The sequence below is a fragment of the Aspergillus puulaauensis genome, chromosome 6 (genome assembly GCF_016861865.1).
Source record: "Aspergillus puulaauensis MK2 DNA, chromosome 6, nearly complete sequence".
NCBI lineage: Eukaryota > Fungi > Ascomycota > Eurotiomycetes > Eurotiales > Aspergillaceae > Aspergillus > Aspergillus puulaauensis.
Genome location: NC_054862.1, coordinates 2,375,965 through 2,390,000, shown reverse-complemented (window position 1 = coordinate 2,390,000; position 14,036 = coordinate 2,375,965). Strand labels below are relative to the sequence as shown.

At 51.4% G+C, this 14,036-nt stretch overlaps 5 protein-coding genes across 5 annotated transcripts; 2 read left to right on the top strand and 3 right to left on the bottom strand.

The window, feature by feature from the left end:
• Positions 1–2,204: 2,204 nt before the first annotated feature.
• On the bottom strand, positions 2,205–3,023 carry ABA4_1 (SDR family NAD(P)-dependent oxidoreductase; the record flags this gene model as incomplete). The annotated part of the gene is made up of 2 exons (XM_041694227.1): positions 2,205–2,515; positions 2,573–3,023. The coding sequence occupies 2 exons, from the start codon at positions 3,021–3,023 to the stop codon at positions 2,205–2,207; spliced, it is 762 nt and encodes a 253-aa protein (XP_041560078.1).
• A 64-nt stretch (positions 3,024–3,087) lies between these two features.
• Positions 3,088–5,641, bottom strand: APUU_60931S (uncharacterized protein; the record flags this gene model as incomplete). Its single annotated transcript, XM_041694226.1, has 5 exons — positions 3,088–3,255; positions 3,357–3,785; positions 3,833–4,250; positions 4,301–4,732; positions 4,788–5,641. 5 exons carry the CDS (start codon positions 5,639–5,641, stop codon positions 3,088–3,090), a joined length of 2,301 nt encoding a protein of 766 aa, XP_041560077.1.
• A 262-nt stretch (positions 5,642–5,903) lies between these two features.
• On the bottom strand, positions 5,904–7,643 carry APUU_60930S (sugar porter family MFS transporter; the record flags this gene model as incomplete). The annotated part of the gene is made up of 3 exons (XM_041694225.1): positions 5,904–6,862; positions 6,914–7,047; positions 7,099–7,643. 3 exons carry the CDS (start codon positions 7,641–7,643, stop codon positions 5,904–5,906), a joined length of 1,638 nt encoding a protein of 545 aa, XP_041560076.1.
• A 564-nt stretch (positions 7,644–8,207) lies between these two features.
• Positions 8,208–9,523, top strand: APUU_60929A (uncharacterized protein; the record flags this gene model as incomplete). The annotated part of the gene is made up of 4 exons (XM_041694223.1): positions 8,208–8,365; positions 8,428–8,537; positions 8,617–8,728; positions 8,776–9,523. The coding sequence occupies 4 exons, from the start codon at positions 8,208–8,210 to the stop codon at positions 9,521–9,523; spliced, it is 1,128 nt and encodes a 375-aa protein (XP_041560075.1).
• Positions 9,524–10,955: 1,432 nt separating this feature from the next.
• Positions 10,956–13,604, top strand: APUU_60928A (glycoside hydrolase family 35 protein; the record flags this gene model as incomplete). The annotated part of the gene is made up of 4 exons (XM_041694222.1): positions 10,956–12,186; positions 12,242–12,547; positions 12,613–13,362; positions 13,417–13,604. 4 exons carry the CDS (start codon positions 10,956–10,958, stop codon positions 13,602–13,604), a joined length of 2,475 nt encoding a protein of 824 aa, XP_041560074.1.
• Between the last annotated feature and the right edge of the window lie 432 nt (positions 13,605–14,036).

The window sequence follows — 14,036 nt, the reverse complement described above, 5'->3', positions numbered from 1 at the left end:
GGCCAAAATAGCACCGACCGAAGGCGGATTAAGGACAACATGGCCTTAACCGAGATACCAATGACACGCCAATATATTTACTGTAGCATGTCAACTGAGAGACTACTAGAAAACAACAACTTCGCGCAGAACGAATTCTTGAAATCACGCCGCGAAACCACGCTCATTTGGATTTAAATTAAAGCAAGTTTCTCGTGACGGCCTGCCGAATCGACTGATACTGATCTTAATTAGTCTTGGTTAGCATGGCACTGCTGTTAATAGAGTAGCCAGTTTTAGCTATATCGCGAGAGAACTCCATTACTAAACACAATCATGTTCGGAATATCCAGAGTACTGCTGACAACCTCCTGAAGGACCCCCTGGATCAAGGGTGGGTGTATACTGTATACTACTACTAACCTTCAGGCGGGTATCAGTAACATCCAGAAACATATCGCTATATTGAAGAACGCCCTCTAAACGGTCTCCGCGAGGGTCTAAATCTATGCTGATGTTACCAGGGAGGCACCACCACCAGCTTACTAATGGTTATCTCATGATTCCGGCAGTTCCAGGGGCGCCACGCCCTTGGACCTTAACCGGGACCGCGAGGTTATTATTAAGCTAAGTACCTAATCCACATAGTAATACTGTAAATATAAGAACCTAGAATCCTTAAGAAAGTAAAACGCGCCCTCCGGGAGGCTAGTAAAGCTGCTAGCAGCCCAGCTTTAACTAGTATATCTTTCCTAGCTGCCTGTTAGCTTAAATTAGGTCATCTAAGCTTAGCGCTTGACTCCACCACCCAGGTAGAGGTGGCACGCTGCTACCAGGAGTAGGTGATGGGGATTGACAAGGCTGCTATGGTATGAATTCCTACCTGGGTGTCATAGCATCATACCGGTTCACTCCCGAAACTCTAAGGTGGCCTGACGTTGGCCTGATATTATAACAACACCATGATTAGAACTCTATGATTTCACTATTACCGCATGTACTCTACTTTGTATACCTTACGGTCTCGCGGAGCCGGTGAATTGAAGGCCATCGGTGACCGATCAGAAGCTGCAAGGAAAATACCTACATCAAGGATCTAGCAACTACTAAGCGATGTCAACGGAGTATAGGAGTATTGATTCGACTAATCAGAAGTCTTCGTCGGAAATAGAATGAATTGTTTGGAGTTTCTAAAGAGAATTGATATCTAGAGGTCTTATATAGATTGCTTTCCCCGAGGTGCTCCGGAGGCGCTCCGGAGGCGGATTGGTGTTGGTCCGACTTATCCCTCAGCTGCCCAACCCCGCGCTGGGCAGCTGTGTAGGTCTTTCTGTAGATCCTTCCTAAATAGAAATACGTGTTGCTTGGCCACCTGCAAAGGATCTAGATCTATCGATTCCGTGGTGGTGAGCTGCGTCGCTTGATGTTGTTGGTGGTCGACGGTGGTTGATAGGGGTCACGTGCTGCGGCCTTGGCGGTCGTGACAGTCCTCCTGCAAGGGGTTAGGGTGTACAACTAGGATATAGCAGATTGTCCAATTAACTTGGACCTAGTGGGAGGTAATTGCAAGAGGCCAATTGATCTGAAATTCATGGATACGATCAACCTGGTTTCGGATGAGGAGGAAGAAGGAGAGGAGGACAATCCAATTGTTCTGTAAGGTACGTACAATGCTTCTGGTTTCCTTTGTCTGCTGGTTTAGGGGAGCCATCATCCCTAGTTATACAGGCCCTGTATACAACACCTGAGCAAGGCTTATACCTCTATGTTAGTGCTCGGGACGAGTAACCATTTGGTGAAATAAAGCAATTCATTATGTATGATTAGATAGCTTTTCTGCAGGCATAATACTAGCGTTTACCGACCATGTGAGTTTCTATTCCTTCGTTCAAATAGGTCTCCGTAGGGGTCCCAATGGATTACGCTGGCTGAAACACTAGCGCCTTCAGACGAGGTCTACAGAGCGCATGGAATGCCCAGTTCTGTGGGTTTGAGGAATAGAGTAAAATCTGACACGTTGCCGTTTAGGGCAGGCGCAAAGCTTGTCATGCGTGTCTAGGGCTCCACACTCAAGATTGGGTAGGCAATGGCTCAGATCCCCATTGAAAATCTTGGAAGCCGTTGATTGATTTTTTACAGTATATGGACGCTGTTTTGGATGTTTACATAAAAGTCCTCTGCGTCACAACACTTACTCTTGTTTTATCTTGAAAGCTACCGTAAGCTCAAATCCACCCCCCATCAACCGAATAACAACTCCCACTAACAAACGTACTATCCGGCCCAAGCAAAAACAGCACAACGCCCGCAACCTCCTCCGCGGTCCCCTGTCTCGGAAACGCAATGGGCTCATCGAAAGGCGAATCAGCAGATCGGCCAGTCCGATCCCAGTGCGCTTGCATGAGGGGCGTATAAATCGGTCCGGGCGCAACGGCGTTCACGCGGACCTCGCGATGGCCGTTTTCTTTGGCGGCTACGCGGGTAAGGCCGAGGACCCCGTGTTTGCTTGTGGCGTAGGCGCTGTGGTTTGCGATCCCTGGTTCGCATTAGTTAACGCGCAGCGATGGCGGTATATTAGAGAGTGATTACGTACCGACTGTGGAGTGGATGGAGGCCATGTTGAAGATTGAGCCGCCGTCAGCGATATGGTTAAGTTCGGCTCGGAGGCAGTACATCAGTCCTGTAAGATTCACGCTAAGGATCCTAGTCCATTCGTCGTCATCTAGTTCTGATACTGCCTTGACGCCATGGTCTTTGCCCACAATTCCCGCGATATTGGCGGCCCCGTCGAGACGTTGGTACTTAGTTACAATACCAGTCATCCAGGATTCGACTTGGTCCTTCTTTGAGACATCGACTTGTGTTATCGTATATTGAACAGCGGGTGTCTTCGCTGCGAAATATGATTCTGCATCGGATAGAGTAGTCGGGTTGACGTCCGCAATGCAGACGGTGCCCCCGCGTTCGGAGATGAGCTTGGCTGTTGCGAGACCAATGCCACTTGCGCCGCCAGTCACAACATACACTTTGCCTTGGAGGGACATTGCCTATCAAGCACTCTCGGAAGAGTCTGACATGCGCTCAGCCAGGAAGGTAAATGCCGGGCTGTTATGAAGCTGATTCAAACTCGGGCAAATTCCACGCGGGGTCCGAGGGGCGGTTGGTTCCCGACGGAAAGCAAACAGTGTGCTGATTGGCTACAATCTTCCGTCGGATAGAATAGTTCTCCGCCTCCTTCGTTATACTCCAGATGTCTTCGTATTCCGCTGAGAAATCCTTGGTGTCAATTACAAACCTAAAGACCCATCGAATCCAGAGACGACCTTGCCATCAGGTTAACTGACGGGACAACCGGTATGCGTGTCAGGACCACTTACCATCGACTCAAATTGCCCCCATCCCGTCAGGTCTTCCAAAGACGCACTAGGACTAACGTGAAAGTCATCCAATTGTTGCAATGCTACTAGGTTCGAAATCGATGCTGAGAGTCCCGCCGGCATACCTCCGCCATTGTAGCTCATACCGTTCGGCTCTGTACCGGTCGTTTCCAATGCAGGATAGAGCTGTACAGAGTGAGCCTCCAGATGTCCCGGGGTCATTTGGCGTACAGCCTCCGCGCCCAACTCTTCCAAGACCAGACAGTACCGCGACGTTAGTGATCCTACCTCAGCTATCTCGGCGATTTGCTGTTGGCAACGCTCCGCGGCTGAGAAGTATCGCTGGTATACATCTTCTGGCTCGTTGCTGTGCTGGATCGTATGCACGTACAAGATAACGCACGCGGAGAAGGCAAAGTAGGGGGTGAACTGTGGTTGTTAGCATCTCTCGACAGTCTCTGCTGGCAGGACCATACCCAGAATGCTCGGAAGAGTTGCTTCGCTTGAATCATCGAGTTCACAATCCCAACTATCTCCATGGCAGCGTGCAGGCACTCATTAATACTCTCTTGGAAATGTGCTGTTCGCTCATTCCGGTCCGGTCGTGGGCCACGGGTGCTACTTTTCAACCTTGCGAAACTTGTGAGCAAGAGTGGCCGATTGGTAAGGATTACTGTATGCCAGTAGGCCAGATTGAGGACATTTCTCTGTCGCTGATAGATCGGGATCAATGGTGCAGAGTTGGAAATGTCCTGGTCGAGGAAGCTGGACATTTGGGTCCGCCATGCTTTCAGCTCGTTCATGTACTTGCCGGTTTGGTCGAACCGTTCGATGATGGACATCGGCTGGATAGAGTAGAGGTCGGTGAGAATGCCACTTAGTATTTGCGATAGTCTGTAGATATGTCAGTTGTCACGACGGTTGGATCTCACGGTGAGGTATACTTAGCATAGCTGACCGGCCCATACATGGCAGATAGTTCGTGGTTAGAAGGGCCGGACACGTCCATGCCACTATGTATCTCTTCATCGTTGAGACAAGCAGGGAGCTCCTGGTCAATATCCTTGTCATTGAATGTTCGTGGTCTCCCAAGAGCTGTGCTGAGGTAATTATCAAGACTGTAGGCGCTCCAAAATGTCCTGCGCCGGCATTGAATCTCTATCTGTGTCATGGAATTCGAGTAAGCGTGCCGATTACGATGCAGGCCCAAGGCAAAGATCAGCCGAGCAACGGTCCCAAACAGACTCCAGCAGTGGTTGATTCGCGACTGGGATAGAAGCCAGAGACATTGGCACAACCGAGCCTGGACACTTGCGAGTCGAACGGGTCCTTGCTCTTTCGACAGCTGGTGGTTTGCCGCTTGGAAGTATCGTCCACTGTAGTTATTAGCATTGCCTTATCCAATTTGTGAGAGGGCGCAAATTGACATACCTAATATCAGCTTCAGCCGGGGACGGCTTCGCGACAGTATGTTCCTGCGCAATGGCAAAGACCATGAACAGCACGGCTGTGCGCGCAGGTGCAGCATCCCTATCATGCATGACACCCTTGGTCTGATAGAACTCATCGAACCATCGCCCAATAGTAGGCCGATGCAGGAACCGATCGACAGGGACCGCAAAGTCAAAGTACCTCCGAACTAGCCGTACAGTATCCCCTCGGTCGAGTAATAAGGGCACGGTGGGATCCAGAGACGAGTAGGAAGCTTCATTGTACGGCAGCGGGGCATCCCCGAAATTGAAGACAGAAAAGCCCCGCGGAAACAACACGGGCCGTTCAAACCGTTCCTGAGCTCTAAAAATGAATGCGATGCCTGATGAAGGACCGACATAGTTCCCCTCGAGGTCTGTCTCCGGGGGTTCTGGTGACGCACGCGAGATCGGCTGGCCAGGCGGTACCGGTAGTGATGGCATTGGCTGCCCATCTTGAGCGGAGAAAGAGATGTGATTACTCCTGGCGGCTTGAGTCTGGGGGATTATAGCGACCGGGTCTTGGGGTCTGCTTCGGGTCACCCGAACAGCACGTCGTCTGCCCCTGGTGTATGGGGCACTGTAGGAGCAGGTCGCGGCTGCCTCCGCGCACACACGACACGGCTGCTCGCCGTTACATCGCACTTTGCGTTTCTTGCACCGATCGCAAGCACGCGTGACGCGGACACGATTGTTTGGTCGAGACCATCCGTCGGAAGATCGCGGTGTGGCTGCTGGGGTCGTATGGGGGATGTCTTCGGGGTTCATGATCGGAGAAGTTGGGATCTGGAGGAATCCAGGGGGGTCGGCTGCCATCTAAGTAGTGTTTTCCGTCTTGGCAATTCGGCTGAAATTGCGGTTCCGCCTCCAGCTTGCGGGGATGCTTTCGGGGGGTGTGGTTTACGCCGAGCATTCTTGGTTGTATGATCTGATACTCTATGACCTTATTGATGGGTTGATATTTATGTAGACTGAAATACAAACCCATTTCAGTTAGCTACTTTGCTACATAATCCGCGGAGAAAAGAATACTCAAAAAAAAGAGTCAACTCTCAGAAATGGTGACAGGATGTGAACCCTAAACCGCCTGCTTATCATCCTCCGCATGAACGACAACCGCCTTATCAACATGCCCCATCTCCTGCACAAACGTCGTACTCGGCACCCATCCAGCACTCTTCCTCGGCGACGTCTCCTCAAGCATCCGATCCACCTGCTCCAGTGACAGCCCCTTCATCTCCGGAACCAGGAAATATGCAAATACCGTGCCCAGGAAACAGAGCGACCCCCAGAAAAAGAAAACTTTCGGTCCTAGATTCACAGCCCCCTCCTCATCACCAGTCATATAAGGCGCAATGACCGCAAGAACACAGTTCCAGAACCAACATGACGCAGTGGAGATGGCTACACCGCGCGAGCGGATCGGGAGCGAGAAAGTCTCCCCGACGACGACCCATGCTGCGGGGCCCCAGGTCGTCGCGAAGAAGAAGATCTGGAAGCAGATTACGGTGATCATGCCCTTGACTGCGTTTTCGTTGTCTGGTTGCGCGGTGCCGACGGCGCCGATGATGTATTGCATTAGGAACATGGCGAGGCCGCCGTATAGCAGGAGTGGGCGGCGACCGAAACGCTCGATTGTCCAGAATGCGAGCGGGGTGGAGACGACGTTGACGAGGGTTGTGATTAGGGAAATGAGGAACGGGTTGGAGATTGTGCCGAGTTGTTGGAAGAAGGTGGTGCCGTAGTAGAAGATGAAGTTCATGCCGGTGAGTTGTTGCATTGCTTGGACGCCGGCGCCGACGATGGTCCGACGGATATTCGAGCTGGGCTTTGTGATCGGGCCCTTGAAGCAGACAAGCCACGAGCCGATGTAGCCCGAGTCCGGGGTGACGAGGGACTCGTATTCGTGGTTTGCGATGATTTCGGCAAGTTCGTCACGGATGTAATCTGAGTCGGCGGGCTGTTCGCGGATGCAGCTGAGGGCTTTGGTGGCTTGCTCGATCTTTCCTTTCTTTACGAAGTACCGGGGGGATTCCGCTGTGGATTGTCAGTGTGTTTCTCTCATAGTATAAGAGGATCGGAACGAACGCAACAAGAACAAAGCACCCCCAAGCATAAGAGCCCACAGGAACTGGACAGCAATGGGGATGCGGTAAGACGAAGTGTCGTTTCTCTCCTGAGTGGCATATACAACACAGTTTGCGAGCAATAACCCAATGGTGCTGTAAGGTATCAGTCAGTACCAACTCACCAGGGCAGTGCGTTGGTCTTACATAGAAAACTGATAAGCCGACACGATAGCACCGCGAATCTTGCGTGGTGCAACCTCCGACATGTATAGGATGATCACAGCAGATTCAAACCCAACTCCTAGGCCGGCAACAAAACGACCTAGTGTCATCACAGCCAACTGTCCACTGCTCGTGGTCTGCAAGACAACGCCACAGCTGAAGATTGCACATCCAAGGAGGATAGTGATACGGCGGCCCCAGAAATCAGCTAGATCACCGGCAATTAGTGATCCGAGGAACGTCCCAAGCGACAGAATCGAGGTCATGAGGGACTTGTCGGAGGAAGGAACCGTGAACGGACGGGACGCATCGACAGGCGCCCCCGCGTTGAAGTCATACTCGAGACCGGTGTACTGTTGGATAACATAGGGCATGCCGAGCACACCAGACATCCAGCCAATGTCATAGCCGAAGAAGACACCGCCGAAGGCAGCAGAGACACAAATAACATAGGCCTTCCAAGTGATAGGGGCCTCGATCCGGGAGATATCACCCGTGCCACGGACGGCCTCAGTCGTTGTGGGCATATCGAACTGTCTGGTCTTGAAGAAGCCTCCAGTGATGTGAAAATAAAGATAATGCAATGATGAAGGAAAGACGAACGCAAATCCGAGCAATCTCGGTAAGAGTCAGAGGCATTAAAGCATATCAAAAGCCGGAGTAGACCTTACAATCCGCATGGCATACATAGTCCGCTGACCAAATTCCCCCTGGGGGGGAAGAGCTCAATCCTGGGGATCCCATCCATAGAGATGGGGTTGGTTTGTTGTAATTTACCGTGTGGAGCCGATACTACAACCAAAAAGATCATTCGTCAGATATCCGCCGGAAGTTATGTACCAATCGTTCAGTTATCCGTCGGATATTCGACGAAGGCTCAGGAGAACCAAGCTTTTTTTGCCTGAAAAGCCAAGAGAAGGATGACCAGATTATTATCGACCACCAAAGGGATGATATTACAGTGGCCGGTAAAAGCTTCATATTTACCCAGTATTGCAAAAATAGTCTTTCTCACATTCAAAGTTATAGTCAAACACTATTCAGTACCAAGTAACAATTGCCGGCCTTTGAGAATGGGAAAAATCGCAACCATGGAATACTTTCGCGTTCCTCCACGCTGGCTGCTGGTCAAACTCACCGACGATATTGGCGCGGTTGGTTGGGGCGAGGCTTCTCTTGAGGGCCACACGAATGCGGTAGAAGGGTGTCTTGATGCCTGGTTCGAGAGGTACAAGGGCTTAGACGCCGAGTAAGTGAGCTCCAACCAGTGGTCTCTTAACAACCCTGTTACAAAATCTGACTGTCAAATAGGAACATTGAACACATTTGGCAGCTCTCTTGGCGAGGGAGCTTCTACCGCGGAGGGCCAGTATTCATGAGCGCATTGTCAGGAATTGATATTGCGTTGTGGGATCTCAAAGGTGTGTACCTGCATTTCACCAGCTGACGTAGGCTGCATGGCCACTATGGAAGAAAGAGCGCTGGCTGACACGTAAGTAGCTAGAAAACTTGGAGTGCCAATCTATCACCTACTGGGTGGCAAGGTTAGGGATAGAATTCGAGTATATGCCTGGGTCGGTGGTGATACACCTACTGACGTGCAAGCTCAGGCGTACGTCCTCACCCTAAACCCAGAGAAGCCAACTGATAATGATACAGGCAAGCCCGCAAACAACAAGGATTCAAGGCCGTCAAGATGAATGGCACGGGAGATGCAGCGTGGCTGGACTCAATGTCAGTCATCGATGAGGTTGTTGGTCGAGTCAAAGCTGTAAAAGCACTAGGGATGGACGTGGGTATTGACTTCCACGGGCGGGTTCACAAGCCTATGGCTAAACGTCTGGCTAAGGCACTTGAACCACATGATCCGCTCTTCATCGAGGAGCCTCTCCTGTCTGAACATATCGGTGGGATTAAGCAGATATCAGAGTTGACGACCGTGTCAATTGCCCTCGGGGAGCGACTGCATAGTCGGTGGGACGTCAGGCCGTTTCTGGAGAATGGCAGCGTGGATATCCTGCAACCAGATATATGCCACATCGGCGGGATATCAGAAATGAAGCGAATCGCAGCAATGGCTGAGACATATGATGTTGGTGTTGCTCCGCATTGCCCTCTAGGTCCTATTGCGCTTGCGGCGAATGTGCAGGTCAACGCGACAATGGCGAACTTTGCGATCCAGGAGATGGGGATTGGTATGCACTATAACATTACTGGGCAAGATATCACGAGCTATATTACGAATCCGGAAGTGTGGACTGTGACCGATGGACATCTTGATGTCTTATCTGGCTCGGGGTTGGGGATTGAGATTAACGAGGAAGAGGTTAGGCAATTGTCGAAGGATGCGGAGGCTTGGCCTACTCCTGAGTTTCGAGGTCCTTGTGGGGAGCTGCGTGAGTGGTGAAGCAAGCGAGAGTAGAAGTTGGGATGGGGAGGATTTAAGATATATACAAACAATTAATCTCTGGAATGAGTTGATCATATCTTAGGCCAAGTTGATGAATGGAGCAGCTAAGCTAGACCAAGAATCGTCGTAGGTTCTGGTGCTACGCCCGGGTATAGTTATACTTCATTGAATAACTACTGTCCAACCCCCAGTGGCCTCACGCAAAATGTACTAGGCTAGCATAGTTATGAAGGCAGAGGCTGCCGTTACCATTTTTAGACCCCAGTCACAGAAAGAGGAGAAGGACGGTTCGGCCACGGAAAGAAATCAGAGTAGATTCAGGGACCGTTTGTATTGCTAGAAGCATGCGCAACTGCTGATCCAATCTCGTCAAATCGACTCTCTTCACAATTCGAGATTGATATCCGAATTTGTCATCCGGATTGCTTCCGTCGGATACACGCTCTTGGCTGACCACGATGTGCCGTCTCCGGGGTAAGAGACACCGAAATGCGGGGATCGCTATTCCCCTGGGGATGGAGCATTGGGCAAATAGGCATCTTGAGATCGGGAAAATAGCAGGGGAGGCAGGTTCTCGGTCGATCATGAGATGCTCATTCGGGTATATAAGGCGAGCAGGTTCAACGAGAAACGAAATGATGTTGCATTGCAACTATTTATTTTACAGCAGCTTGCGACCAGTATTTTCTGAGCAGCAAGAGTGTACTTCGCAGCCATGAAGCTGTGGCGTACTCTGGGCAGTCTGGCGGCGCTTGCTGGTCTCGCTGCGCATTCCGTGGCCCAAGACTGGCCTGTACACGATAACGGCTTGAATGAAGTGGTCCAGTGGTGGGTACTCTTGTTTTCGGTATGGAGAGAGAGAGAGAGAGTGGCTTGCGCTGACCCACAACAGGGACCACTATAGTGTTATTGTCAATGGACAACGATTGTTTCTCTGGTCTGGTGAAGTATGCATGCTCCTCAGGATGATTCCTTTCCGGATGGCTAACAAAGCAGATGCACCTGTGGCGAATCCCTGTTCCTGAGCTGTGGCGTGACATCTTTCAAAAGATTAAGGCCGCTGGGTATGTACTTGACAGATTTGAACACCCAATTATGCTAACGACACAGTTTCAACGGCATCGGTCTTTACGAAAACTGGGGGTGGCACGCCCCCAACAACGAGACCCTCGATTTCGAAACCGGCGCCCACAACTTCGCTCCTGCCTTCGACATTGCCCGTGAGCTTGGTCTATATGTCATCTACCGACCCGGTCCGTATAGCAACGCAGAGGCAAACGGCGCCGGTCTCCCTGGCTGGCTAACAACAGGAGAGTACGGCGCGCTGCGAGACGACAATCAAGCCTGGACCAAAGTTTGGACTCGCTACTCCAGCGCGATAGCCGAGTACGTCCGGCCATACCTGATTACCAACGGCGGGCCAGTCATCATGTGGCAGCTTGAGAATGAATTCGCGCACCAGTGGCTCGATACCGCGACCACGATCCCGAATATCACGGCTATCAATTACATGCAACTTCTTCAGGACAAGCATCGGGAATGGGACATTGATGTCCCTCTCACCCATAACAACCCGACCATGTGGGCCCGATCCTGGTCCAAAGACTTTAGTGATGTTGGCGGCGAGGTCGATGTATACGGGGTTGACCACTACCCGGCCTGCTGGACCTGTGATCTCTCTCAGTGCATCTCAACCTACGGCGACATCGAGCAGTACACGTTATTCGAATACTACACCCACTTCCAAGAGGTCGCAGAGACGCAGCCGTCGTTCCTGATGGAGTTCCAAGGCGGCTCATTCAATCCCTGGAACGGACCAAAGGGTGGATGCGAGAACCACACAGGGCCAGCCTTTGTGAACCTCTTCTACAGACATAACCTCGCCCAAAAGGTCACAGCCGTGAACCTGTACATGCTCTACGGTGGAACGAACTGGGGCAACATTGCCTTCCCGGAGGTCGGCACTAGCTACGACTACTCTGCGCCTATCCATGAGAACCGCTTGATCGGGGATAAGTACAGTGAAGTTAAGCTCTTTGGGCTTTTCATGCGTGTTGCTCGAGACTTTTCCAAAGTCAACCATGTTGGGAATAGCACAGACTACACGACCGACAAGGATATTACGGCCACTGAGCTGCGCAATCCGGATACCAATGCTGGGTTCTATGTTACACGCCACGATTACTCGCCTTCGCGCGAGCGGACTCAGTTCAAATTAGATGTCTCCACGGAAGTTGGTGACTTCAGAATCCCCAGCAAGGGATCGATTACCCTCGACGGGACAGACTCTAAAGTTCTAGTTACAGACTTCAGCATCGGCCACACCGGAAAGAAGATCACGTATACTACACTGGAGATACTTACTGTCTCAGACTTGGGAGACCGTCAGGTGGTTGTCTTCTGGGCGCCAGAGGGTGAAGAGGGTGAGTTTCTACTCAAGGGCTCAGAGTCTGGCAAGGTGCTTAGCGAGAGACGCGGAGGGAAAACAACGTTCGACAGAACCCGCAATGGCGTTGTCACGAACGCGGTCATAGGTAAAGAGAAGACGGTCATCGACTACAACCATGATGTCCAAGCTGTCATTGTTGATCGCGCGGCCGCGTATGAGTTTTGGGCTCCGACGCTGGATAACGATCCGCTTGCGTGGGAGAACTCAACGGGTAAGGAAACCCCTAGAATCGCTCTATTTGGTAAACACAACCTAACAAGATCCAGTCCTCGTTCACGGACCTTATCTTGTCCGCAAAGCTGAGATCGAGGGGAACACCATCCACATCACGGGTGACTGGAAAGAGCAGACCCCAGTTGAGATCTGGGCCCCGAAGAAGATCAAACAAGCTACGTTCAACGGCTCAAAGCTTCGGGTTCGAAAGACTAGATATGGCACTCTGATTGGGAATCTTGCTGCACCGGAAGTTACCGTCGAGACCCTTGCTGCGCAGCTGCCCTCCCTTGACAATTGGAAGGTCGCAAACGGGCTCCCTGAGAAGGAGGCAGACTATGATGACTCTAGATGGACTAGTAAGTGATAAGTTCATCCAGCTAGCTAACTTATCTGGGTGCTCTTACTGACAAAACCCCCACAGATGCCGACCACGAGACTACTCCCCACTTCACCCCCCCAGATACCTTCCCTGCCCTCTTCGCCGACGAATACGGCTATCAAGCCGGCCACCTCCTCTGGCGCGGCCGCTTCAATGCCTCAGAGAGCGATCCACCTTCAGGAGCCTACCTCCGCGTAATCGGCGGCCGCGTCAGCGGTTTCTCAGCGTACGCAAACGGGCAATTCGTCGGCTCCTACCTCGGCACCATGGTCAACAGCACAGGGGAACTAAACATCTCCTTCGAAAGCGTAACGCTCAACACCGAGGGCGAAAACGTCCTCCTCGTGATTCAGGATACGTCAGGGAAAGAGAAACGGTTTGGCATGATCGACCCAAGAGGAATTCTTAACGCGACTATAATAGCAGGCGATGGCTCCGCCGCAAACTTTACCTCGTGGAAAGTCGCCGGGAACGCAGGTGGGAATAATCTCATCGAACCTATTCGGGGCACGTATAATGAAGGCGGACTCCATGCTGAGCGGCTGGGCTGGCATCTTCCCGGCTTTGATGACAGCGAGTGGGTGTCTGGCCTTCCGAAGGATGGATTCGTGGGTGCGGATGCGCGGTTCTACCGCACCGTCGTGCCGCTGGACATCCCCGAGGGCTATGATGCGAGTTTAGCATTCGAGTTGCATACAAAGCATAAGGCGAAGCTGCGGGCTCAGCTGTGGGTTAACGGGTATCAATTCGCGAAGATTATCCCGTTGATCTCGGAGGAGAATGTTTTCCCTGGTGAGTTTTCTCCCAGAAGTTGTATGACAACGCGCGTGCTAACGGTACTTACAGTCTTCCCGGGCATTCTGAACTACAATGGTGATAACACCATCGGGCTGAGTGTCTGGGGGCAGGAAGAGGGGGGCGCGGCGGTTGATGTTGACTGGAAAGTGTTGGGTATCCATCGCTCGGGCTTTGATCCTCGCTTTGATGCTGAGTATCTCAGGCCTGGATGGAATGATCGTTCTCAGTACGCATGATTGATTGTAGAGGCTCTAGACCTGTCAACAGCATAGATACCTGGGGCGTTAGAATCAAGCTAGGGTCTGTATGGTCGTGAAAATAGAAAGATCTCATTATTGAGTCATGTCATTATGTAGTGGAGATCACATATCTGTAAGGCGCTGATGCCTGAAGCTGTAAGGCACCGTCGTGGTCTGTTGGAACCAACTCTAAGCAATAAGTCGATTATGGCAAGAAAACTAAGCGTGAGGTGCTAAACTAACTACGTGGCCGGAATATATATCCGGTGGGCGCTAGCGTGGCACGTGGCCAGGGCCGTGACATTTACTTAACCAGAGAATAGATAATAAATTACTAGCAGTAGGTCAATCTGGTCTTGGTATAAGCCTACCTATACATAATCGCAAGTTCTCATCTAGGTGAACTTAGATACGCAAGCCTGTATAATT